The sequence below is a fragment of the Primulina huaijiensis genome, unplaced genomic scaffold (genome assembly GCF_012295235.1).
Source record: "Primulina huaijiensis isolate GDHJ02 unplaced genomic scaffold, ASM1229523v2 scaffold29509, whole genome shotgun sequence".
Classification (NCBI taxonomy): Eukaryota; Viridiplantae; Streptophyta; class Magnoliopsida; order Lamiales; family Gesneriaceae; genus Primulina; species Primulina huaijiensis.
The window spans coordinates 187,918-214,796 of NW_027357014.1; the positions used below are offsets into that span (position 1 = coordinate 187,918).

At 34.9% G+C, this 26,879-nt stretch overlaps 3 protein-coding genes across 5 annotated transcripts; 1 reads left to right on the forward strand and 2 right to left on the reverse strand.

The window, feature by feature from the left end:
• Nucleotides 1-429: 429 nt before the first annotated feature.
• LOC140967904 (uncharacterized) lies at nucleotides 430-12,686 on the reverse strand. Of its 2 annotated transcripts, none has more exons than XM_073428686.1 (11): nucleotides 11,958-12,686; nucleotides 10,811-10,972; nucleotides 10,311-10,511; nucleotides 9,028-9,150; nucleotides 8,150-8,187; nucleotides 7,977-8,076; nucleotides 2,787-7,436; nucleotides 2,311-2,445; nucleotides 2,080-2,178; nucleotides 1,857-1,999; nucleotides 430-941 (listed from the first exon to the last, which is right to left on the reverse strand). In XM_073428686.1, the coding sequence occupies exons 2-11, from the start codon at nucleotides 10,886-10,888 to the stop codon at nucleotides 677-679; spliced, it is 5,832 nt and encodes a 1,943-aa protein (XP_073284787.1). In that variant the 5' UTR covers nucleotides 10,889-10,972; nucleotides 11,958-12,686; the 3' UTR covers nucleotides 430-676. The 2 variants fall into 2 exon arrangements, with proteins under 2 accessions (XP_073284787.1, XP_073284788.1); XM_073428687.1 differs by lacking the exon at nucleotides 11,958-12,686 and adding an exon at nucleotides 11,589-11,740 and having other exon boundaries at nucleotides 10,811-10,980.
• Nucleotides 12,687-14,103: 1,417 nt separating this feature from the next.
• LOC140967905 (pentatricopeptide repeat-containing protein At4g18520, chloroplastic-like) lies at nucleotides 14,104-16,595 on the reverse strand. Of its 2 annotated transcripts, none has more exons than XM_073428689.1 (2): nucleotides 16,481-16,595; nucleotides 14,104-16,082 (listed from the first exon to the last, which is right to left on the reverse strand). In XM_073428689.1, exon 2 carries the CDS (start codon nucleotides 16,015-16,017, stop codon nucleotides 14,143-14,145), a length of 1,875 nt encoding a protein of 624 aa, XP_073284790.1. In that variant the 5' UTR covers nucleotides 16,018-16,082; nucleotides 16,481-16,595; the 3' UTR covers nucleotides 14,104-14,142. The 2 variants fall into 2 exon arrangements, with proteins under 2 accessions (XP_073284790.1, XP_073284789.1); XM_073428688.1 differs by lacking the exon at nucleotides 16,481-16,595 and adding an exon at nucleotides 16,306-16,364 and having other exon boundaries at nucleotides 14,104-16,091.
• Nucleotides 16,596-21,687: 5,092 nt separating this feature from the next.
• LOC140967864 (transcription factor TGA1-like) lies at nucleotides 21,688-24,515 on the forward strand. Its single transcript, XM_073428632.1, has 9 exons — nucleotides 21,688-21,854; nucleotides 21,932-22,120; nucleotides 22,193-22,267; nucleotides 22,383-22,442; nucleotides 22,551-22,628; nucleotides 22,716-22,773; nucleotides 23,110-23,381; nucleotides 23,770-23,997; nucleotides 24,130-24,515. Exons 2-9 carry the CDS (start codon nucleotides 21,947-21,949, stop codon nucleotides 24,280-24,282), a joined length of 1,098 nt encoding a protein of 365 aa, XP_073284733.1. The 5' UTR covers nucleotides 21,688-21,854; nucleotides 21,932-21,946; the 3' UTR covers nucleotides 24,283-24,515.
• Nucleotides 24,516-26,879: the final 2,364 nt, after the last annotated feature.

The following is a 26,879-nucleotide window of genomic DNA, read 5'->3' on the forward strand; positions in this document are numbered from 1 at the left end:
GCAGTTGGGAATGGGATTTTTGTACCTAGATTCATGTTAGAGGGATGGATCTTTTTAAATAAGAAATTAGATTCACTGGTAAAGTTGGACATAGTTTCCATCTCAAAATTTCAGCCTCAAATTGCAAACAAAATAAAATATTAAGGTTTAGCATCATTATTTTAAACTTTTTGGCATCTAATTAAGCTTTGCTCCCCTCAGATTTGGCATAGTATCGGATCCCCACCCTCCACATACTTTAGATATTTGGATAAGTACACATTTTGTTTACATTTATGCGAGCATGACATTGAAGTTCACGTATGCTAAATTCAATTCATACCTGAATAGAAAACTGAAAACCTACCAAGTGTATCCTTTCATATATATGCAAATAAATCGAAAATAAAATACAGTGATTAATATAAATAATAGAATTCAACTTTCGAGTATGGGAAAATTCATGCATATTCATTGATACTCTTCTATACACGATAAATGAAAATATATTTCATTTCTTACAAAGGCCTATCTGCTAAGGACCGTTTTTTGCCGGTACAAAACATGGCCAACTGCAATAATAATTTACAAGGATAACTGCATTAAGCTATCCCATTCCCACCAAATTATATTGAAAGTGTCAATTGCTGGCACGATAAAATGGCCAAATCTCGGCCCGAAGAGGGATTTTGAAATATCAGTCAACAGATGATGTCCGATTTAAGGTTACATCTTTCCTTGATGCTCGAACATTCTTTAGCGTCATCTTGAGTTTCTGTCTCTCGCCTTCAACCTCGGCAAACTGAAGACTGAGTCGAGAGTACCGATGGTGCATCTCCCTCAGTTCAGTCTCTACCATTGCGTGCCTTCCCTTGAGTTCCAACATCTCTTTGATCAGCTCGTTGATATCTCTGAAGCTTTTGAACACCGATTCCTCATCACCATGTTGTTTCAAGAAAGAACTGTGATATGCAGGAAATACATATTCAAACATCGTATGTGGCATTAATTATAGATGTGATGTTTATCAAAAGAGTTAGTAGACAAAAAGGCCTAAAATAAGCATCCATCATCAACCTAGTGAAATATATAAGAATGGCATATCACGAGTTTTGGACTTGCAACATCCTCACTTGGATACCATGTGACTTAAATAGAACTAGAAGAAAACCATGCAAAAATTTTCAACCTTATTCACGTAGCTAAGGAAATGATAAAGGGCTTGATGACAGCTTCTTTTAACAAGCACTTGGATGACAATTTACATCTTTTAAAATTCAATCAAAAAAATAATATCACTATGTTCGTTGTACAATGAAAAAAGAGTTTTTTTCTTCTGAAGGTTGTAATCAAATTCTAATAGCTGAGCTATAGAATAGTAGAAATATAAGAAAAGAGAATCAATCACCACAAAAAAATTCACATTATCCAACCATGAGGTCCTATATCTCCCAGACAATGTCTAGAGGGTTACAACCAATGATTTCAAAAACGAGATTAAGCATGAAGTGCAAGTAAAAACATAACAATTTGATAAAAAGTGAGAAAAAATGGGTCAAAGCCCTGATCATCTAAGCACGTCTAATGCACAAAAAATGCTAATTCTTTAGTTTTAATATTCTTAATGAAATAATATNAATGCTTGATACTTAACCTCGACGATTCGCTACGCTTACTGTTTTTTAGAACCTTGGCTAAAACTTTTATTAATCTCTCTAGATTTATAATATAAATATCACAATCTTTTTTAATCAAGCTATTGCTGGATGAATATGCTGCATCTCTTGATTCAGCATCTACGTACTTAAGGTTAGTGATGCAAATGCCAATAAAATCTTAGTCTGCATTTCTCGCTACAGAAGTTGTAAAGGACATACCTCAGAAATTGGGCGTTCAATTTGTTCTTTGCCTTCAAAGATTCGGCAAGCGCAATTTCCAAATCAAGAACCCTTTTTAATGCATTCCCACTACTGGAGATGTCATTGAACAAGGGAAACATGCTTCTGAGCTCTTCATTTGCCTTAAAAAGAGCATAATGAAACAGAAATGAAACTCCTGCTGACACATTACAATATAGTTACAAATGGTTCAGAAGCTTACCTTTTCTAACTGAATAATTTCTCTACGAGGAACTTGAAGATTCGGATCCACCTCATGATCTATGTGAAAGTCTATATTTTCTTTTTTCATCTTTTCCAGCTGAAGGAGAAAAGGCACTAATTATGATGGAATCTCATCAATATATTACATTAAAACCTACTTTCAGAAGCAGACTTTTAGAAGTAAACATTTAGCTCCTGATAGCCTGAGACTTTTCAAGACAAGAAATACCTCTTCCTGTAAGTGCTCCAGGCTAGATTTCAATATATGGGATCCTAAACAATCACTTTTCACATCCGAATTTTTTCCATTACTCCATGGGTGTTCTCTTACAGCTGCCTCGGGAATCTGATGCTTGCCTCCATCCTGGAGGTGTGAAAAATCATTTCTCAGAAAATAAAAAATAAGAGGAAATCCAAATTACGCATACCTTTTATTGGCATCATAATCAATTCCAAATTTCCAACTTAATAGATTATTAGCTAGAGAAAGCGGCAGCTGTGCATCAACTAATATAGCTTAAACTAGTAAGCATCAAGAACATATGAAAGGAGTGGAGGTCATGGAGCTCCCTTACTAGGGGAGGTCAACAAGTAAAAGGAAGCACGATGAGAGGCTCATCGCTGCATATGTGATTTAGTCATGCAGTTTTAATTTCTAAATCATTCTAAAAAGTGGTAAAAAAATCACAGCTTAGAAGACAGTACCTGAAAAGTCCGCAACTCTACAGCCTTTGCTAAATCTGCATCATCATCAGCCAAGGTTGACATTGCACGTATTCTTTTACCACTGTAAGTAGATTTGTTGTGATCTAAGACAATAGGGGATGATTTCTGAGGTAACTCGTTCACTGAATATCCCACGTCAATCACAGAACCATTTTCATGTTTTTTAACTTTTGTATTCTCCAACTGTACTTTTGCCAAGTTAATTTCAACAGCAAGTTGAGATTTCTCTGCTTCACAATCTTGTAAATAACCTTCAAGCTTTCCTTTTTCGTCCTTGCAACACTCTAAGCTAAGCAATGCACATTCAAGTTCAGCTCTTACGCGGTCATAATCTTTGCTCATTTCACGTTTTTCTGCAAGTACCAACTGCAATTCTTTTTCGATGTCCATGATTTTGTGCGATAGCTCCTCGTTCCACTTCAAGTTCACAGCTTCAGACTTCTTCCTATTTTCAACTTCATCAATAGCATCTTCTAATTTTAGAAACATCTCTTCTCCATTTTTTTTGGATATAGAAAGCTTTTGCTTCAGTTCTTGAAGTTGAGTTTCGTACTGTTCTTTCATGAATGCAACTCGCAGTGAATCATGCACAGCAATCGAATGCCCTTCAGCTTCTTTTTTCTCACAAGCCAGACGCAATTCATTTTCAGCCTCATTTTTTAGTTCCTTCAAGTGGATGGACAAGTTTTTAAATTCCTCAGTCTTCAAAACCTGTTCAGAGAGCATATGTGAAATTTCATCGCATTGGGAACGTAACTCCATCACCGTGTATTTGTAATCCTCCAGCAGCACTGTATCAGTACACTGTTCATCCAGTTTGCCTCTGAGTACTAAAATTAAAATTTCCAATTCTTCTTTTGAAACTGTCAAGCAACTGATTTGCTTTTCAGCATCTATCAGCATATTTTTCAGCTTTTCTACCTCAGAAGCTTGTAAGATTTTATCCAAAGAGCTACTGTTTTCCACTGTTGCCAACTTACGCTTGCACTCCTCAAGTTGATTCTCGACATCATCGTTAGAAACAGAAAGAAGCCTGTTTTGAGCTTCAGCAACTTCAAATTCAGACTCGAGGCTTTTAAGATTTTTCATCAAGTTATCTCTTTCTTCACTTAAATGAGCTTCACTGGTGCAGTATCTCTTTTCAGCATCTATCATCATATTTTTCAGCTTTTCTACCTCAGAAGCTTGTAAGATTTTATCCAAGGAGCTGCTGTTTTCCACTGTTGCCAACTTACTCTTGCACTCCTCAACTTGATTCTTGAGATCATCTTTGTAAACAGAAAGAAGCCTATTTTGAGCTTCAGCGACTTCAGATTCAGACTCGAGCCTTTTAAGAATTTTCATCAAGTTATCTCTTTCTTCACTTAAATGAGCTTCACCGGTGCGGTATCGATTCAACGTAACCTCCAATTCATGATACCTCTCCCGTTCCTCCCTGAGAGAACTCTCTGAGAGCACAAGCTGCTGGGAATATTTTTTGCAGAGGGATCTGTACTGGTTTGAGACATAAGTCAGCTCAACATCTGCGGCAAGCGAGTAATCATAAAGTAAAAGTAGCTGGCATTCAAGACTAGATTGATCAGAAATTTGACGGTGAAGTTCTTTCATAAGCTCCATTTGCTGCTCCAAAAGATGAGCAAGTCTAGATTTCTCCAACTCTAGATCTAATGCTAGGCCCCTAGTATGAACAACTTCGGCATTTTGCTGTTCCAAATAAATCAGTTTAGTATGATCCTTATTCAACTGAGAAGTAAGATCTTTAATTTTTACCTCCAGTTCATCTCTGTAAACCTTTTCTCTTTGCAACTCATCATTCAAATTGCTCAAACTTTCTTTCAGATAAGTAAACTCAGATGAAATCTTGACAGATTTTTCATCTTCATTCTTCAAGGATACAAGAAGTTCTCGTTTTTCTTGCATCAGTGCACAGATAGCTGATTTACTACTCCCAAGCTCCTCAACCAGTGCATCCAAGCACGCAGTCTCTTGGGCAAAGTGACCATTTTTACATGTCAGTTCCTGCATTCGATCTTCCAACAAACCAAGATCAGCTAAAAGTGATTTGTTTTGCTGCACATACTTCCCTTCAATTTCAAAACTGAACTGGAATTTGTTGCCAATAGATTCGAGTTGAGTTTGAAGTTTCTCCACAAGGGCATTGGACGCATCAAGCTTAGTCACCATATCATGCATGTCACTCTTAAACTTTTGCTTCATTGACATAATTTCCATTCTGTCCGTGACTATTTCACCTTTGAGATTTTTATTTTGTTCAATCAGTTGAAAAATTCTTCCACATGCATTATGCTGGATCTCTTCTAACTGTAAGATGGCATCTTTCGTATCTATGTGCTTGAAATCGAGACAGCGTGAATTAGTCAAAACACAAACTTTTTTATTGTAGGACTCCAACAGATTCGCCAACTTATCTTGCATAAAGCTGATATGATCATCTTGATTTTCCTTCAAAGATGCCAACTCATCTGATTCAGATTTCAGGATACTCCACTTTTCCTCTAAAAGCGACAATTCATTTTGAAGTTTCTCCTTTTCAAATGCTTCTTGTTTCAAGGAAAGAGACAGCGCAACATTCTCAGTTAAATAAGTTTCAATTTTGCTTTGGCAACTTCTGTATTCCATTTTAATAATTTCCAAATCTTTCACCTTCTCAGAAAGTAGATGATTTTCCTCGGACAAAATTTCGAATTTATCTTCTAAAAGCTGGTTTTGCAAAGCCAATTCACTACGTTGAGAAATGCAACTAGATTTGTACTCATTAAGTCTATGAATGTCATCTGAGGCTTCATTCAACCTCATCATCAACTGATTCTGAGAAGCGTTTAAAAGTTCCAACTCTGCTACAAATTCATCCATTTTCCCCTTCATTGTGCCAATTTCAGCATTTGCTTCAAGTAGCGATTCTTTCAATGTTTTTGAGTATATATCCAAGTTCAAGTTCACATTACACATTTCGATAAGTTCTGCTTCAACCTTTTGATAAAGCTCTTCCTGCAAGGAGAAGGATCTCTTCAAGTCTTCCAAAAGAATATCTCCACCTAGAGATTTTCTCCTGTCACCCAAACATTGATTCTGATGCTGAGGTACACGTTTTGCATCATAATCTTCAGGATTCTTCAAAAAATTATGGTCCCGTTGCAAATTTAATTCTGAAGGTTGTATAAAAGCCTGCTTGATGAGGTTTTCATTTGTCTCATGCATAGATACAACCTGCGAAGAAAGCAGCTCAAGGTCCTTTTGCAATTTATCCACGGCAATAGAGTAATTTAAGCGGGCTCTTCTCAGTGAGGCTTCTGAAGAGGAAACCATTCTCTGAAGCTCCTTGTTGAGGACTTCCAAATCATGCCTCTCATTACAAAATTGTATCATCTTCTGATTCATTTCTTGATGCATAGACTCTATTTCAACTCTGCTGGAAGACAAAGCATGCAGGCAAGTTGAATGTTCATTTCTGAGGTGCTGCAACTCTCCCACCATTTGCTTCTGATTTTCTTCCAGTTCCTGGATAAGTGTTTCATAATAACATTCCATTTGATCCATTTTTCTGATAAGACCTTCCTTTTCAACTTTTGCCTCATCCAATTCCCTAACAAGATCAAATATTTGGCCTTTCAATGCATCCATAGCACCTGAAGGGTCAGAGACAGGAAGGGGAACACGGAAATGCTGAAGAATACTTTCGGGATGACACAAATCCAAACCAAATCCATTTTCGGATGCATGGTCTGTATGCTCATCTGTGCATATTTCTCGGATCTCCTTCACATCTGTGCTTTCTGATGGCACCACATGTAGCAAGTTTGTTGCATCCCCATTTCCTTGTTTGACACTCCGCAGAATACTGAGCAATGCCTCCAACTCCGAGTAAATCAGTCTACCGTCACAACCATCAGCGAAAATGTAAATCTTGCTTTGAAGTTCTCTTATCTTGCCTTCTGCTGCAGAGATTACCTTTAAAAATTGAAGCTTCACATCCTCAAGCAAGTGATAATTCCGATCGTCACTTGTTTCTGAAATGGCAATCTGAGGGATAGATTTTAAATCTTTAAGCCTGTTAATATCATCCTTGAGTTTCAGGCACTCTAATTTCATAGCTGAAACTTCTTTTGCCAGTTCTTCACCCAAAAAAAGCTCAGAAGTAAGGAGGTGGGAAAAATTTTGAGTTTCAGTGCCTAATTCACCGGCTAGACTTTGCAAAGAAGTGACTTCCAACTTAAGGCCTAAAAAGGATGATTCAGCCAATCCCAGACTTTCTCTAAGTCGATTGTTATCCTCACTAGCAATTGCCAACTCATTATCAAAGGAATAGACTGAATCCCAGATGAAAGCAGAATCACTACTCCCTTGGGCCATATTCTGAGGTTCAGATGAATCTCCTTTCTCTGAATGAGGAATTTGACAATGAGAAAGAGTTTGTAGATCGCCAAACATTATTTTGAGGCTATCAACATCTTGTATGCTGGAAGTATCATGCTTCTCAGCAAATAAACTTTCTGATGTATTGGATGAACCATCAAATCCAGCAGCCGAGTCGGCATACTCTTCATTCAGGTCCATGTCTTCCTCAAGGGGAGAGAGATCATTAGCATCTGATCTAAGCCTTGCACTGACCTAAAAAATAGAGAACGAACTCTGAGAAATAAGATGATAGAAATTTAAACCCATGCGGCCAAGCACACAAAAAAACTCTGACATCGAAGATTTCCAGATCAAGTGATGAGACATTTAGATTCTACAAACTAGACAAAGCAATGGATCGACGTGGTGAGAGAATGAAATTGCAAACATGATATGGAGTATAGGAATAGATAAAATAAATCATTTAAGAAAAATACCATCTTAATTTCATTCCTTATTTATTTATTTATTGTTGTTATAGTTGCCAAATAAATATGTCTCCTGTCTCCCACAAAGGCAACAGAGACACTCTTGTCCCCTTGTTCTATTAATCCTCCATCATAATACATCAGTAAGAAATTAACCTGATCTTCACAATTAGTCTTGGTTTACACATTATCTGACAGGTTATATCAAAGAGAATATTTAATGCAAGTTGTGTAGATGACCAAAAGAGGAAATGAACAAACAGCAAAGCAGGGCCACAGGGAAAATCGAAAATAATCTGACAATGTAAGTTTGATCACAGGAGACCTCTTCAGTATGTCGTATTTTCCCAGTATTATTATGACCATGGCTATCGTCCCCTGATTGCAATCCCCTTTCTCTTTGATCTCTCTGCTGCTCAAATTCCCTGTGAGCATTAAATTTTTAATTTCAATTCACTTACAAAAAAAGGTTAGTCTTTTTTAGTCTTGGTTCAGTACCTAAAGCCGGTTTTTGAGGTCAGGAGCTGGACAGTAACCTGGATGCAGATGCAATAAATCAAGATATTATATAAGGAGTAGCAAACATATAACATTATAATCATAAGCAAAAGCATAAACAACCAAAAGGACAGCCGTGTGAGAAATGTCGTCAAATGCGGCCAGAAAATTAGAAGAGCAGAAACATAGGTAACGGACATGAAAGCAAGAGTTAAAATGTCAACAGGCGATTTTGTCAACCATCAGCGTGTCATAATCAGCTTCAACATTTCCGAAGACGCAATTCATTGGCCTAGATCAAATGTAAAATACATTATACTATATAGTTTATAATACTTACCCCAACCAGGGTGACATTTTGTGTGAAATTTCCAGAAATCTAACCACCATGCTTATCTAATTACTATGAGCGAGTACCGATATCAAAATAGCAACAGACAAAGAAGAGGATGAAGAAAAAAATAATAACTAGAGAGAGTGGAAGCTTTATAAGCAAGTATATGTCTCTATTGACCTTTTCCTTTTTTGAGGGTGGAAAGACCAATCTTCTAAATTCAAAATTTTGTAGCAAGTTTGCATCTGCTCTTAGGAAAACAAGAGATTTGTAGGCTAGCAAGGAGAGCTTTTAAATGGTTAAATAGTGCACATTTTTCTTTCCAAGTGGAAGTGGATGATGCACAGTACGTAGAAGAGTGATAGTTGGATGCTGTCTATTATCAACTAGCTAAAGTTAAATCACCACAAGAGTCCAAGTCAATAGTCAACTCCTAAAATGAATGTTAAAAAAAGTACAAAGTTGTAAAAAAATAAATGTGCTCATCGTGTAGCAGAATTAAATCGATGGTAAAAATGTGATTCACGAACTTTATGTCCCTCACATGTAATATAGTTCCAAAATCGCATCCATGAAGCGAGAGTGCCACAGCAGAAGGCTTCAGAGCATCAACATGATCAGAAAGATCAATAGTGGCTTCTCCAAGGATGCTAGCCCGTGAAGCGCCCTGGAATCAATGAATTTGGGGGAAAATACTGATATTGTTGTGATTAAAGATGGGAAGATAAACAGAAGAGCAAAAACCACCACAAATGTGTACAAAGTCCTTTACATGAATTTTATTTATAGAAAAATATAGAGAATAATATTAAGATAGTGTTTAATCCCATAGATCGAGTCTTTACTATTGGCCCTTTTGCTACTCGAGAATGATGGAACAATCATGCCAGGCCCATGTGTTTTTTCTTGCTACATAATGGAACTAAAAAGATTAAAATTCTGCCACTAGCTCTGACTTTGACATTCTGTCAATGATTACTGGAGGGATATATCAGTACTGAAACATAAGAACTGTTTAGTAGACATTAACAAAAAAGTATGACTGAATCCATTAGTACGTGTGGCAAATATATCGATAGACCATGAGTAACATCTAATACTAAGATTCGATTCTCCAAATTCCAACACGATTCTCTGAAACCATTACATTTAAGTTCGCTATAATTATGATACTCCAACCTTTTCGAAATAACAAGTTCTAGCCAGTTTAGCCTTTTAAAATCCTCGTTTTCCATTTAGATATCTTAAGTTTGAAGTTTTGGTAAAGGCTCTTAGTAGTCATCTACATGAATTTGCTTTCTCCCTTCAAACCTCATCACACTTCACCAGAATGATAGAACTTGTGAGTTTTAAGCTTCTTGATTCGGCTTTTCTTAGATTTCCTTCGATTGATTTTGGCCTAAGATTAGACTAGCTTGGTAAAGCTCAAAACAACATGTCCAGAACAGGGTAAGACTACGGCTTGACTGGCAGTCCAATCGATATCAATGACAGAATACAATGTTCGTTAAACAAAGTGAAATTACCGGAACACGCGTTTTATGATGAAATCCATATGGTACTCGTGCCTTAGACTGAAAAAAATTCTCGTAACTTGGAACTAGAAAGAAGACATCTAAATTTTATGATGCTATATTTGTCAAGTGTTTCAACAAAGAAAATGATTCAATTCATGGCAATTAGTAATGTATCAACCATGCGAATGACATGGAGAGGCTTATTTTATCAATATTCTTAAACATATTAAATAGTTCAAAATTTAATCAGGAAGTTTGAAAAGATCGGGGACAAAAAAAGAATACAAGTAGTATCACTTTTGAGACATACCATGGCCACAACAAGTTTATATAGCTTCTCATCATATCGCTTGCTTTTAGAATCTTGAAGAAGCCTTGTGGTTTCATAAATAGGATCAGCCCATTTACATGTCCCATTTCTTACATTAGCTTTGGTTGTCTTTGCTGTTGGTTTGCCAGAATCAGCAGGGATGAATGATATAAACAACTTATCCCACCCATTCTGTGGAACCTGAGACATCAAACATAAAATGTCGGTCAGTCATTGCAAACTCATTGTTTCGGAACCAAATAAATTTTCATCCACTTCATAGCTAGTCAGTATCTTTAGAGCAGGTCCAACGTACAAGACTGCTAGTACTTCTCAAAAATTAAAACAAAAATCTACAAACAGTACAACCTATTGAAAAAAGTGTCTAAACAAAAATTAACAGGAGTGTTGGTATGGTAAACACAACCAGACACTCAGAAAGAGTAAGTCTTAGACAAAAAGTCGTCATATATGGGAATGAAATTTATGAGAAATCATACATGTGTGGCATGAAATTGCAGCCGAAAGACCACTTTCACTTTGGTCTTATCAAGTTTCCACTTGGTTATCTTTGACATTGTATCAAACCTAATTCAAGCATCAGCTGAAACAGCAAATCTTGAACTTAGATGAAGATAATATCATAATACCCAGAAAACCTCCTCAAAACCTGCAATGTGAAATAGAAAATTGTCATGAACCATAATCAAAGAAAATAAATATATACTACAGTCTACATTAACAGCATTGATATTAATTGGTGTCTGTTACAATCATGAAAAGATGGCGCAATCCTCATGAAAATTTGATAAACTTATGATTATCAAACAATGTTTTGATAAGACATGAATTTACGTACTCACATCTAATTAGCCATGCATTGACACTAAATGTATATAGAATTAGATTCCATTACTAACCTTAAGTGAATGTCTCTGAAATTGTTAAAATTAAGAAAGTATTAAAACTCGGCTCCTTTGCTAAGCCTTAAATTTTGGTTCTCTTTTTACAATGTTGGTTGCATGAGATTATAATTATTTCCACAAAAGCAGTAATTTTGAAAGCGTAAACTATGGCATCTTACTGAACTTATACAGTTTAACTGATAATTCTAATATATCCTGATCAATCCAACCTGCAATTCAGTTATAGCAGAGTGTCTGATATGAACGCACTTGCATCTTATTAGTAACCTAAAAAGGATGCTAAAGTCTTGAAGAAATGGCATCGATTAATCGAATTACAAAAATAAGAAACTACAAGAACAAAAGAGAAGACCTTTCATTCTGACTGAATCAAAATTGGAGCACCGTAAACCAATCCTGTTTTAAGCGCATGAACTGCGATGACCCCGCAAAGCACAGGGTACAAACTATTTTCTCAAAAATCAATATCTTACGAGATAGTTCACTTCAACAAGGTAATACCATAAGCATCAATAGCAGAGAGAGTGAGACACACACACACACACACACACACAGAGAGAGAGAGAGAGAGAGAGAGAGAGAGGGATCACATCAAAATTCAAGAAAGAATTTACTTGTTACAAATAATAAAATCAAAGCCCAGATCTTGAAAATGCAAGCAAAACTGATTCAACTTACGAAATAATATCTCTATAATTCTAGCATATATGAAGTTAGAAACAGAAATTCCTTTTCCTCGAAATGCAATAGGCCGCTCCTCATGTTATTCTTTAAATTGACACAGGGAGCGCTAATCTTTGGCTTCTAGTTCATTGGCTTCATTCAACAACGCCCCCAGATGATCCTGGGCACAGCAAAAGACCAACTGAAATCCCAGAAAAGGCTTGTCTTGAAAATGTGCCAGAGAATCTGAAAATGTTATAACTAGAAATCAAAAAGAATGCAGGTGTTGCCGAAAGTCCAAGAACAAAAAGATAAACAAGTGGGAAAACCACTGGAGCAATAATGTCAAATCATTTAAAAACACAGAGAGTGAACCTTCTATACACAGATAAATCTCAGTGACACTGCTCACTTTTAAACTAGCTCACACCTCATTTTCGGAAATAAAAAATTTTAAAGAGGAAACAGTGAAGAAAAAGAAGAAAGAAACACCAATTTTCAAGAACTTGAGTCAGTAAAAGAAAAGGAGGTTAGGAATCGTCTAGGTACCTAATCACGGATCTAAGGTGGGGGGCAGCTTGAAATGCAAGTCAAAATAAAAATTGAAAAAGAAAAGAGGGAATCTTTGTAGGAAAGCGAAGGGTGCAGCAATGGAGGTGGAGTAAAAATTCAGGAAGATCGCTGTCTAAGCCAAATTACACCATACGAAAACGGGTAAAATTAATTTTCTTAGTTGGGTTCGGAATGGACGAGGTTATTAAAGTTGAAATCCCGCCAGGCTTTCAATGCAATTAGTTGGTTGATTACAGCTTTCTTGGTTTGATGATAATATAGAGTTTGGGAAGAGAAAATTACCTAAAATAATACCCATGCAGTTGCTTTATTTATTTACTTTTTATTTGGTTGTTTTTCCCCCTTTTGCAACTTTTTATTTGGGTTTTTGGGACTTGAGGAGGATATTTTTGGGTGGATCTACGCAACATATTTGTTTTTCCCCCCCTTTTCAAATATTTAAAATGGTTGGGTCAAGAAAAAAATTAGAAAACATCAAATATTTCTTTTTTTCAAAAAATAAATAAATAAAGATCCACGTGCATGGTTAGATAAATTTTTTATTAACTAATAACACGTCGAACGTAAATTGTGATGTATTATTAGTAAGTACAGTCTTCAAAATAAGACTATAAATAGTACGAATTCAGGGAATATAGGCAAGTCAGTTAGAAATGCGATGCATATGTATGTTGCTGCATTAATCAACCGCCTAGGCTGCTCGAAATCCATCCAGACAGATTAATATTTATTTGTTTTTTTAAAAAAATGCGAAAGTTCATCTCTTCGAATCTAATTTCTATTATCATGATATTATGTTTGTCAATATTTTTTTAAAAAAAAGACATATACCATAGTCTGTATTTCAAACTAATGTTGTATATTTTGAATTTGAATCGGATACCGATGAAGTGTTGGAAAAATATAGAGATGAAGTAGAAGAATATTCAAGGATATAGGCTAACAACAAAAATCTCTTGAGTGGCCGCCTAAGTGCCTAAGCACCGTCTGCCTACCGCGTAATTTTTTTCATAACATTGATGAATACTACAGTGGAATACTTCTATCTAACATAGCGAATACACGAAAACATCACACAATTTAAGCAGACCAAACTGCAAACATTATGGATACTAGTTATTCTGCACACGTGATGCGTGTGTGTACATTCTTTTTTATCATTATCGATAGACTAAAGTGAAATTTGACAAATTATGGAAGGACTAAATTGATATTTGAATTGTTGAAATAAAAAAATTAAAAATAAAAATGTGTGTTGAAATTTAAAAAAACAAAAAACAAAAGTGTAATATTAGTATCGTATAAAGGTAAAGTTTGAAGAAAAAGTTGGTGTCCTTCCTAAGTAGTTATTGTCATGTCATCAATGTTAATAAAATAGAATAGATATGTATATATACATGTGTGTGTGTGTGTGTGTGATATATAAGAGTAGCTTCACAAGTTTTGAGGTAAAAAAAAAGGTGAGCTGGCCTTTGTTCCCCATCGATCTATTTCTTACTTCAGTCGTGATGACGTGAGAAAATGACTCCCTTAGGAAAGTTCAGCTACGAGGTCGTGAAATCTTCCAACATCTCAAGCTCTAAATCTTAGGTTTACATTAGGAACCATGCATGTAACACTTACACAGGGTCAATCAGAATGTATTTCTCGAAATCTGTTGAAGAGGATCTTTATGACTGCGAACGATGCTGTAATGATAAACATTCGTCCCACTCAAAATCTCCACAGGAAGAAAGAACGGTTGAGAGGATGTAATCATCCACCTCAATGCCCTCAGCTCGCATTTGATACATGAGCCTCAAAGCCTCGCTACAAAGCCCATTCCTTGCATATGCTACGATCATCGACTTCCAGGAAACCAAGTTCTTCTCAGGCATGCTATCGAAGACCTTAACCGCATCCGAAAGATACCCACATTTAGAATACATATGAACTAAAGCACTGCCCACAAACACGTTGGATAATTCAGGGCTCTTGTTTATGGAGGAATGGATTAGCCTCCCTTGGTTAATATTTTCTAGTTTAGCACATGCCTTCAGCACCGATGAATAAGTATATGGATTGGGTTCCACACCATCACCCAGCATTTCTTTTAAGTACTCAAGGGCCTCGTACTCATGACCAAGGAGGGAACAACCAGAAATCATTGCAGTCCATGAAACTACATCTTTATCGGGCAGGTATCGGAGAACCTTAGATGCTGAGACATAATCCCCACATTTGCAATAAAGCCACACAAGTGCACTACCTATGAAAATATTGCTTGGTGAAAAGGTCTTGAAAACCTGCGCATGCACTTCTTTTCCTAATGACAAAGCCCGGAGTAAACCACAAGCTCGGAGAATACTAACCACGGTTAAGTTGTTTGCAAATACCTTCAATCTTCCCATCATACGGAACAGTCTAATGGCGTCCTCACCATGTCCATTACGAGCATATCCTGCTATGATTGATGTCCAAGTGACAGTATTTTTCCATTTCATTCTATCAAAGAGTGTTCTGGAGTCCACGATTTCTCCACACTTTGCATACATATCCACCAGTGAAGTCCCAACATAAACATCCATATCATATGAATTCTTCACAATGGTTCCATGTAATTGTCTACCAAATTTCAGTGCTTGTTCTTCACCACAGGCATTCAACAAGCTAGAGACAGTAAACTCGTTTGGATCAAGTCCATCGGATATCATCCTCAAAAACATTGCAAAAGCCTCCTGCCCTCGTCTGTGTTGTGAATAAGCTGTAATTATCGTAGTCCAACAAATTACATCCCATCTTTCCATTCCATTAAATACAAGAAAAGCACCATCCAAATCACCACATTGAGCGTAAAAATGCAAGATGGCACTATTTAAGATTAAACTACCCGACTGACTCTTTATTACACAAGCATGAAGTTGCCTTCCAAGTTCATAATCAAAGGTCTTGCTACACAAATTTAACATGCACACAAATGTCTTTGAGTTTCCCACAAACCCACTGGTAACAAACTCACAGTACAATCTCAAAGCTTCATCATTTATCCCATATCTCTGGTATCCGTTAAGCATTGCCGTCCAGGAAACAACATTTCTCTCCAACATATAATCAAACACCCCACGAGCTGACACCAAATCCCCAAATTTCACATACACACTGATCAAGTTATTATTAACAAAAACTACTGGATCTCTCATACTCTTAACAACCAAGGCATGCCTTTTCCTAACCTCTTCAGTATTAGAACAAGACTGAACCCAATGGCAAAATGTGCTGGAGTCAATTGGTTGAATAATTGGATTAGTCTTGTATACAAGCACATTGTAGTTATCATCCACATTTTCTGGAGATACATATAGAGCATGTGAACGAGTCAAAAAAGGTGGCTTCTTGGAAACGTTGGGGAAATTCAATATGCAAGTGTAATGGGCTATATACTGAATTTCTGTTCTATAGACTTTATTTCCACGTATTGGTGGAATGAATAACAGAGTATCAAGTGGACAAGGCGGTTGATTTTGATATACAGCTAAGGGCAGGGAGCTATACAATGGAGAGAACATCGAAAAGAATTTCTCTGACTATTTCCCAGAAAGTGTTGGCCTACAAACCGGATGACTTCTCTCCTCTGGGCCCTCTGGCAACAATGTAAAAAGAGTATTTAATAATCCAACTGTTGTATTATTAAATCCACCATAAATTTAAAAACTTCTTCAATCTTCACCATGATAAACTGCAGTAAACACCGCAATGTGGACAGAATATTTTAACATGTAAACTGCACAAGAACAATTTAACATGTAAATCGAACATTTCCAAGTTTGGTAGAAAAAAAATGCTACATAAGAAACTTGACCGACGTAAATGGTCCCGTAAAAAGTTTCCAACTGCGCATAATTTTTCCCCAAACGCATTCATGAACTGTTCCGAGCAGTTACAATTACACACACAAAAAAATAAAAAAGAAAAGAAATCAAAGAAGAAAAAAAAGAACTCAGAAATTCAGGCCATTCAATTAGAACTCACATAACATTATCATCAATCGAGCTCCGTATCATTCCAGTTTTTTCCTTAACCGAATCATTCGACCAAGCACACGAACAGATAAAGTACTAGAAGCCTGCTTATGCAGAGTCCAGTGAGGTAGATTTTCAAAAGAAGTGGGCCGCCACATATGAATTGGGCCAATTTAAACGATGTAATGGGCCTCCAATCGTATATAAATAAATATCTTCCAACATTAGTTTCAGTGAGGAAAAGGACAAACCTTGAAAGCAAAAATGAGTTCCACACATATCTTTCCTTCTCTCTTTCTTTGAACAAACATTTTCTTTTTGAAAAGATAACGTTAAGGAATAAACGCAAAGACCTTTTGTCACATAATTGCTATAAAGAAAAGAAACAATCATGAAAGGAAAACACAAAGACAATAATTCCTTCTTCTTTTTTTTTTTGCTGGAGCAAAATGAAATTTATTTGTGTATATANAAGAAGAAAGTTGAAACTTATAAGGCAAAAACTTGTGTGAGACGGTCTCACGGGTCGTATTTTGTGAGACGGATCTCTTATTTGAGTCATCAACGAAAAAATATTACTTTTTATGCTAAGAGTATCTCTTATTTGGGCATGAAAAAGTATTATTTTTTATGCTAAAGCTACGTTTGGAGTGATGAGATAAGTAAATGATTAGTAATCAAAGTGATTAAAAAATGAGAGATATGGATTAATAGTATGGTCGGATAAATAACATGGTGTTTGGTATGATTTTAAAATGATGGATTATTTCTATAAATTTTAATGTAATGACCTAAATGCCTTCATTGCTATTTAAATATATATTCTTAAAATAATTAGATATATAATTACATATTTAAATTTACAATATAGATATAATAAAAATAATATAAATATATTTAGTAAAAATAAATTTGAGTGTAGGCATTTATTGTATATATTAAAATAGTAGTAAAATTTTAATAGTTGGGTACAAATTTGACCCACGAGATTTTCTTCCTCAACCCAAATCCTAACCCTTACGTCCTCTGTTGCTGGGGGAATCTCATTCCGATTTATGATTTCATCATCGTAGCTTCGCAAAGTTGGGTGGACGGAGGACGACTGAAAAGGTGAATTTCTTGCAAACTAACTGCTGAAATGTTTCGTGCACACCTCTAATTCATTTTTCTTCCACCAATTACAGGTCTCATTCGATTTGAGGTCTTCGCCAAAAAAAAAACCCATACAACATTTACCTCCACAAACGGATGCTTACAAAACGGCTACAGAAGACAGAAAAGTACTTCACCCTTCAACAGTTTCGAAGCCTGAAGAAATACGAGAGGCAGCTATTGAAGAGAGATGAGAAGAGTTTGGTCTTTTTGGTTGGTGAGATAAAGGGTAAATTGGGTAGGAGAAGCATAAATATGTACTCCTGTTCATTGTGTATACCACCAAAAAGTTGGGACTAATGTCTCTTCTTTTCATGCCCGTACAGTGTGTCTATCACGGACTGGGAGTTATCAATTGTCAACTAAAAAATCAGTCAAACAACGGATAATATATTATTCCTTCCTTAATTCTCCAATAATCACTCCTACCAAACATAGCGTAAGAGTATTACTTTTTATTGTGAATATCGGTAGGGTTGATTCGTCTCACAGATAAAGATTCGTGAGACCATCTCCCAAGAGACCTACTCTATTTATAAAACTTGGTGTTGATTTGTTACCTTTTATAGTAATCAAGGGTTATTTATGGGCTTGCTGAAATGAGGTCATTCCTTTTTCGTTAGAAACAAAAAATAATTCTAAAGTAGAAAAAGAAAAAGGAAAGAAAAAAATCAAGAAATTTTAAACATTTTTGAAAACAAAAAAAAATTTTAAAAGGAGACGCAAATTAAAGTTCATCTTTTTTCTTTATTTTTTTTTGCCTAATGACATATAGTGGCTTATCAACATGTTGTAAAGCTCAAAGGATACGCGTTGTTGAAAGTAGTCGACAATGACCTATATATGCATCATCCAATTCAATTGTGTCCCAAGTTGCTTGTGTAATTTAAAATATTATAATTATATCATTATCATAAACTATAGTTTTTGGTAAAACGATAATCACTCGATCTTATATACATATATTTTCTTTGTTTATGTAGTCTATGTTTGGGGAGCATATCTGACATGGGCTCCTGCTGGTCGAAAATTCTCTCAAGTTAATTGGCTTTAGTTAAACGTAATTAGAGGAGAAGGAATTCAACCATACAACATGCAATTAATTAAAGTAATCAAAGCCAAAATAAAAAATCTCCGCACAACCTTTTTCATGTGATTGATATCATTTTATCTATATAATTAAATTCAAAAGACAAACACACACATTATATATAATATATATTTGTATAATATGTCAAAATCAATTATGGCAGCATGCACTTAATCATTTAAGTAAATGTATCTTTGAGCCAAATTTTCAAAGAATCGCGTAACTACGTTTAAATCGACTGTTAATTAGCATAACGACAAGTTCAAATATTATGTGACACACAATTTTTTTAAAATATATAAAATGATGACTCGCCCTCAATAATTGGAGACATGCAATATCTCACAAATAATATATACATATACAACAAATGGGATTGCACTATTTATTTTTATATAAATAATTAACCCATCTGCAAAGTATAATTGGTTCCTCCCATAATATATATATATATATATTTTTCTTGTTTTTATTGAGATTATGGTAATCTGATGCAGATTTCATTTGATAGTGGTAAACAGTTCAAAAGTAAAATACGTTTATTTAATCTTTAATGTATATTTCATGTATTCAAATTAATATGTGCAAATTTTTTTATGAAGATTCACGTGCAACGTTAGTGTACATTTACTTTTTTTTTTCTTCTTTTTTATGCAGTTAGTGGCTACGTAATATATTTAACTAATTATCTCAATATTAGTAAAAAAATTATCTATTTATTTAAGTTTTACTTGAATTCAAACTCGTAGGTTTATTAAAGTTAATTGATGAATATCACATTTCAAGCTTACTATAATTGGACCAATAATTACATTATAATTAATAAAATAATATTCAACTGAAATAAATGTGACCGTACAAGTGTAATGAATTCATAAAATTCTATAATCCAATTAAATAAACACAAAAACTTTCGTGAGATAATCTCACGAGTCAATTTTATGAAACAAATCTTCTATTTGAGTCATCCATGAAAAAATTATTATTTTTTATGTCACAATTATTACTTATTATTGTAAATATGGACAGAGTTAGTCCGTCTCACAAATAAAGATCCGTGAGACTGTATAACAAAAAATCAACTATTAAATATGTATCCGCAAGACTGTTTCACAAATAACGGACCATTAAATAAATAGATTAGATTTCACATCCCACTTATTTATTTATACTTGTGTATGTTTAATTGGTCACTTTTTTGAAAACATACCGTGCTAATATTGCTTTCTTTTTAATAGCTTTTTTAAAAGCATATGGATAATAAATTGGATTATTTATTAGATGTGGCCACTTTGTTTCGTTACTTTCTTGATTTGGAAGAAACATTATAGTAATAATAACAATAAAGAAAAAGAAGTGTCAATAAATAAATAAATAAAAACAAATTAAAGTGGGAGCTAACCAACATAGAGGAATTCAAATGGGCTAAGCCACCGAAAGATCTTTTGGAAATTAGTTTATGCTTTCAAATGTGAGATTTCAAGCTGTAAAAGCTAGAGGAAAAGAGAAAATGGATTTTTATATTCGAAATAGATTTTTAATAAAATATTTCAAGGAAATTTCATCCTTCTACTTCAATACATGTTTTTATAAATAATTAGATTTATAATTGATTAAAATCATCTCACTTGTTAATATTTTTAATTAATAATTCTTAAAAGGACAATTAATTAGAGTTTTACTCATAAATTTGAATGTATTTAACATAAAATAGACTGCGAAAAAACATCACCATTCTTAAATATTTTTCCATAATCATTAGTAGTTAATAATACAATTATTCCAGTTTCATATTTAGTTTGGTGATATAAAAAAACACAAAAACTTGTGTGAGACTGTCTCATAATTTTATTCGTGACTTTTCAACAATATTTATATATATATTACATATTTGTTGTTCTATCGTGCCTAAAGTGTACTTATTATGTGTAAAACTATAAAAGTAACAACTGGCCTTTAATCATGGCTTAAAACAATAATTTACTCAAAGCCAGAATATTAATCTCGGATTATAAAAGCTTAATTATGACTAAGCGGATGATTTTGAAGTCCTTTTCGGAAACATGTACTTTCTTTTAATATTATACATTTTCTTCTATTCTGTCCGAAGATGGTTTCCATATTCCCCAAAATAATTTGATCGTTAGGATCAAACCCTTTAAAATGAGACAGCTTAATTAATAATCGACCAATACTATTGGCGGTGTGGTGGGATCTTGGAGGCAATTTATGATATGGTTTTGTTAAATTTTTTTTTAAAAATTATTTGTATGTTCTTTGGGTCGATATTTCTGATTAATTAAGCACTAATTATTCAATTTTGTCGTTTGACGAGGCGAAAGTAAAACCGGAATGCGTGTCCTGTACACATTCCCATAATGGGTGAATCTTATGTGTACATTATTCATTAAAGAATTTGGGTTTCTTAAAGCTATATGCTTTCTATAAAAGAAAACAATTCAATCTTATCAAGTGATTTGACTACCCAATTACGTGCATATGTAAGTACACACATGGATCAATGTGTCTTTTCTTGATCCTTGAGCTATTTGAAGAAGGAACTAAATTATATAAATTTTTTTTTTCCAGAACAATGAGGTAGGCAAAGAACTTTTAAGGACGGGAAGATCAAAAGCACTCAAAAAATTTATATAGATTATTAGTTTTTCTGGTTAAAAAGGAGACACATGCATGTAATTGTCTCTCGTTGCTTCCAACCTTATTCTAAGTCATAAATGTAATGAATAATTCCATAACTGCAGTTCTAATTATTTTTAGATGAGAGAACAAAGGACATGATACCATTAGATTTTTTTAACGTTTTGAATTCCAATTCTGAACATAATATATGGTTTGTGGGATTATAATTAATAAAGGAAAAGAAAAGAAAAGTTAAAAGTATTTGACTGTAGCTTACCAGAAAGAGTCGCTTCTTTTTACCATTTATTTATAAATTAGTTGGAGGATCATACGATTCAATTATTTGTCTTACTTTCTCCTGATTGTGGAGAGAAACAAGCTGGTGTGAAGTACAATACATCTCGATACCGCGGCTATCAAAATTTTCTTGTTTCTGATCATGATTAGCTTATTTTGCCACTAACTGAGAAACAAATTTCATGTTTTGAATTGATCTCGGGAAGTCAGCATGAGTCTTTCTTCATTCTTGCATATATAAAAAAAATTATTCGAATAATTTTCCAATTGTCCCTTGTTCAGTTTCAGATCATTAACATGACTTCTCATTCGACTCAATTCGCCCCTTTAAGTAGGATCGGCATATATCAATCACCTCTCCACCAACTTAGTATGTGGGATGACTCTACTTTTGAAAGTAGTCTCTGCAGTCCTGGAACTGGTGTGTGCACTGCTACAATCATCGATACCGAATCCAAAATCGACGACAGGGTACGTGTGCGGAATTCAGATATTTAGATACTGATGTTTAATTTGATTTTGACATCCTATAATTGATCGCAGTCTGATCAATATGCTTCTGATAAATCACTGGGGCATTCTGAAGATAATCAGGCGTCTAACGGTGTTTCAGACAAGGTGAGGCCTAATCCACTGAGAAAAAAAAAAAAACCGTTAATTTGGACTTACAATACATAAGTCAATTAAGCTAAAGAAAAGGAACAAATTGACTTGAGAGGCTAGCTAATGGCAGATACAAAGAAGATTGGCTCAAAATCGCGAGGCTGCCAAGAAAAGCCGATTACGCAAGAAGGTTTGTCGTCGTCGATCCATATACTGTTGAACTTGCAGCAACAGTTTTTTTATGAAAAATTCAGTCTAAATATATTCTTGGTATTAATTATGTGTGTTACTAATCCAGGCTTATGTTCAGCAACTGGAAACAAGCCGTTTGAAGCTAGCACAGCTTGAGCTAGAACTTGGGCGAGCCCGACAACAGGTGAACAATCTATATGGATGGAGCTATACAACATCATATAAATGAGCAATAGTCTCAAATTTCAATCGGGGACTGTATATATTTCAGGGTTTGCTCATAGCTGGTGCTGCAACCAATATGGCATTTTGTGGAACTATCAATTCAGGTATCAAGCTGGTTTCTTTATGATAATAATTGAAGATATGGTGGAATATGAGGGGACCTCTTCCTCCTTTATTTAGTTTGCTCTCAAATATATTCTCTAATAAACCACTTTTTCCTCCCTAATTAAAACAAAGCGCTAGCTATTACACATATTGAGGATCCCAACCAATTGGATGTTGGCCGGAGTTGTCTTACTTAGAAGCTATACATGACGAAGACTTAAAATTGCACAACCAAATTCACGTATAACTTTGACATTAAATATTATAAAATTATATGTTGCAGTTGTCTTACTAAGCAATAGGATTGACAGCAATTTGAACTGATGCATTTGTAGGAATTGGTGCATTTGAGATGGAATACGGGCGCTGGATTGAGGAGGAAGACCGGAAAATCTCGGAACTAAGAAATGTTCTGCAGACACCAATAGCTGATGTAGAGCTCCATATCCTTGTAGAAAATGTACTAAATCATTACTGCAATCTCTTTCGCATGAAAAGAGCTGCTGCCAGGGTCGATGCGTTCTACTTGGTTTCCGGCATGTGGAGAACATCCGTCGAACGATTCTTCCTCTGGATAGGAGGCTTCCGACCATCGGAACTCATTAACGTAAAGTTTTCTTTCATTATTAAATCCATTTTTAGATATAGACATTAGTCTACAAGACCTACAATTAAATAAATCATTCATAAAATGTATATATTAATTGTTCTTATCATAGAACTTGGTTTTGTCCCAATTTTAACTTCTATAAGATGAAATTTTACTTACAATACTGCAAGTCTCAGCTGGGGTGGCATGTTTAATTATTTAATATATTCGATCATATTATTTGCTTTAGTTTTGTAGTTATTCTCTCAACAAATCTTCTATATGTGTATTAATTATAAAAGTAAAATGAAGTTATAACTCATTAATTATGAATGATATAGAGAATGATACACCGAATGTTGCAGGATTTTTTTCTCAGAAGTAATCTATCGTTACCTTGTAACAGGTTGTATTTCCTCATCTAGAGCCGTTGGACGATCTGCAAAGAGCGAATGTGACCAACTTGAGAGACTCTTGCTCGCAAGCTGAGGAGGCTCTCACACAAGGAATGGACAAGCTTCGTCAAACTATGTCGCAAAGTATCACCTTTCTCGCCGTGGCTCCAGGCAGCTACAGCAACCAAATGGGATCGGCTCTTGAAAAGTTGGAATCACTCGAAACATTCATACATCAAGTACTTTCACCTAATCTATATATGTATATGTATCAAAATTCAACCATTAGTATAGTAACTACAGGACTCAAATTTTCTATAGTGTTCAGTGGCTTAATTAGCCGACTCTTGACTAGTTTCATGATGCCGCAGGCGGACCATCTCCGAGAGCAAAGTCTACAACAGATGTCACGAATCTTGACGACACGACAAGCAGCAAAAGGGTTGGTTTCTTTTGCGGAGCATTTTCAACGTCTGCGTGCCTTAAGCTCGTTATGGTCTACTCGTCTTCCGAGACCTGCGTGATATATACTAAAGGATGTTCCCGAACAAAATTGGGTACCAGTTCATCCTGGTAAGGATGAATAAGCGCAATGCTACGGAATTAGTAACCATGATTGTGCTTGATTAGACTGTATGGAACTATATATTAGCCTATGAATATTATTGCTTCGTACGTTTTGAGTTTGCAATTAACCCCCATTGTATAAATCAAAAAACTTGAGCTTAACGTTACATTTAAATCTCCACTTCGAACATATGTGGTTATTTCAATATTGCAAATAGTGATGGAACTTGCAGAGGGATGCTGTGGGATATTTTAACGCTTTAATTCATGTGCCTAAGAAGAGCAGGGACGGGGCTAAGATTTTTATGTTGGGAAATTTAATATTCTGAAATAATTAATTATTAAATGAATAAAAATGTATATTGTCGCTTATGCATGCCAAAATACATTTTCACGTCGTATTTTCCTTCCATAAATCCGTCCATATATTGATATTCTCCAATTAATTTACTTTTCATTTTTCTTGAGAATAATATGAATTTACCAAAAAAAATATCAAATTACGCACACAACTCGAGCTGAAAAAGGAACATTGCCAACTTACAATGAATGCAAAACATACTTAATTAAACAAAAAAAAATGACAATATTCTGCTCATTTAACATGGCGCAAAATGCCCAACATACATAAAGAAGTAGAAAATCAAAATTGGAGCACATCCTCTACTTACATCTCCATGAAAAACTATCTTTAAATTCAAAGAAAGCCTATATAAATCTATCATATACTATATATTATTAATTATTCTACCAAATTAATGACCAGAGAAAGACCCATCTTTTTACTTTTTTAATAAATATGACATCGCTGGTGATAACAAAATTAACTGGAAGGGACATGGTAGTATTTTCCTTTGCACATGCAGCGGTAGACAATGGGGCATGACTCGACGGAGCACTTCTTGAAGCTCACCATCACCCTCCGGCACGGTGTGCATGGCCCGCATGCATGTGAGCAATCCGGTAGGCTCGATCCTGTCGGACAAAGCTCCATACCTATCTCTCCGGCCTCCTGCGATACACAACCAGACTCGGGGTTCATTAGAGGGGGCGAAGCTTAAATGAAAAACCTTAAAATTATACTTTTAAAATTTCTTAATTAGGATGTAGTGAGAGGACCACTGTGTTCATGTATATTATTACATCGAGGATATTGGATACATTATAATCCAACGAGTTATTCCTGACGCAAGCAAGGTTGAACGTTTACAATTGTCGGGAGTAATATTTGTTGAAATCCTTAAAATTCATTTGTATAACGAAAGTACAAGAAAAAGGCGATTAGAGACCAAATAAAAAATCAGTCTATAATTTGAGATCGGAGTTTTTAAATCATTCTCTAGCTGTTTTCTGTTTTTTAAAAAAATTTGCGACCAAAAGTACTCAGGTAGGAATACACCTTAATGTGCAGACGGCTTTGGTCATCTCTGTAGGCATCTATGCCATGGGGGCCAACAATAATTAGTGCCCAATTATTAGAGTATAAGAAATTAATTCATGACCAAAATATCAATAAATAAATCTAATTAAAAAAACTACATTATGGAGAGAATTCAAAATTTAGTAGAGTAGCAAAACGTCACGCACATATTTTTGCTATCGATAACAAAAGCGTCATCCCCGCTTGGTTGAAGTTCGAATCCACGTAAAAGAAAAAATCTCCCCCCTTCGAGGAGAGAAGCAGCAATGAACCAATCAACATCACAAAAAAGGGAAAATAAGAAGAAATTAAACGACAAACTAAGAGAATCGAAATAGGAACTGTGTATATTCAAAATGCTGGAGTCCACGTGAATTCTCTCTCATTTCATTAACTGTTCCAATCTCTTAAGTTTTGTTTTTTGAAGATTCCAATCTCTAATTAAATATACGACATTTAACATTTTTAGAAATTTCTACAGGATTAGCACTATCCCAGGTCGAGAAACGATGTTTGAAAATCTCTGGATTTCCTAAATTAGCTGTATTTAACTCTTAATTGCACAAATATTTAATTTAAGCAGAAAAATTACAAGTTTATTGCTCGCCAGAGCACTTTATGTTCAACTTCTAAAATATTTTCCGAATATTATTTAAAATTATAATGTTCTGAATTTTCAACTTATTTATAACTAAAATGCGGACTGCGAAGTGGATAGGAAGGGCAATTTATAATGCGTATCTTTATTTTCATGTTATTTTCAATGTGGAGCCGATGGAGGTAATAATTCTTTGTATGTGTAGAGGTATCTCAAACTGCAGATGGCCTAGGGTATTTGCACTCTAGGACTCAATTGAAATAGCAAAACTAGGTAGAATTTTACAAATCTCATTTTTCCCCCCTCACACTCATAGCAATCACTTTAAACCCAAAATTGCAATACCCAACAGTGGGAAAAACTCGAACCTGCGCACTTATGCCGAATCCAACGGCCTGAAATGGGGATCCACATTTAGGATTTAGGGGGGGTTGAATTCTATATAAGGGCATTCGCTTATGCTATGATCAAAATGATCCAAATTTCCCAACAGTGGAACCTGGTCCAGCAGATCTCACCCCTTAAAAAATAAATAA

Coding starts and splice junctions, on each gene's coding strand:
- LOC140967904 (XM_073428686.1), bottom strand. CDS start 10,888: ATGTCAAAGATAACCAAGTGGAAACTTGATAAGACCAAAGTGAAAGTG. Junction 10,512..10,810: donor TGCAATTTCATGCCACACAT/GTATGATTTCTC, acceptor TTGATGTCTCAG/GTTCCACAGAATGGGTGGGA. Junction 2,446..2,786: donor TAGAGTTGCGGACTTTTCAG/GTACTGTCTTCT, acceptor TCACACCTCCAG/GATGGAGGCAAGCATCAGAT.
- LOC140967905 (XM_073428689.1), bottom strand. CDS start 16,017: ATGTTCTCTCCATTGTATAGCTCCCTGCCCTTAGCTGTATATCAAAAT.
- LOC140967864 (XM_073428632.1), top strand. CDS start 21,947: ATGACTTCTCATTCGACTCAATTCGCCCCTTTAAGTAGGATCGGCATA. Junction 22,443..22,550: donor AAAGCCGATTACGCAAGAAG/GTTTGTCGTCGT, acceptor TTACTAATCCAG/GCTTATGTTCAGCAACTGGA. Junction 23,382..23,769: donor GACCATCGGAACTCATTAAC/GTAAAGTTTTCT, acceptor ACCTTGTAACAG/GTTGTATTTCCTCATCTAGA.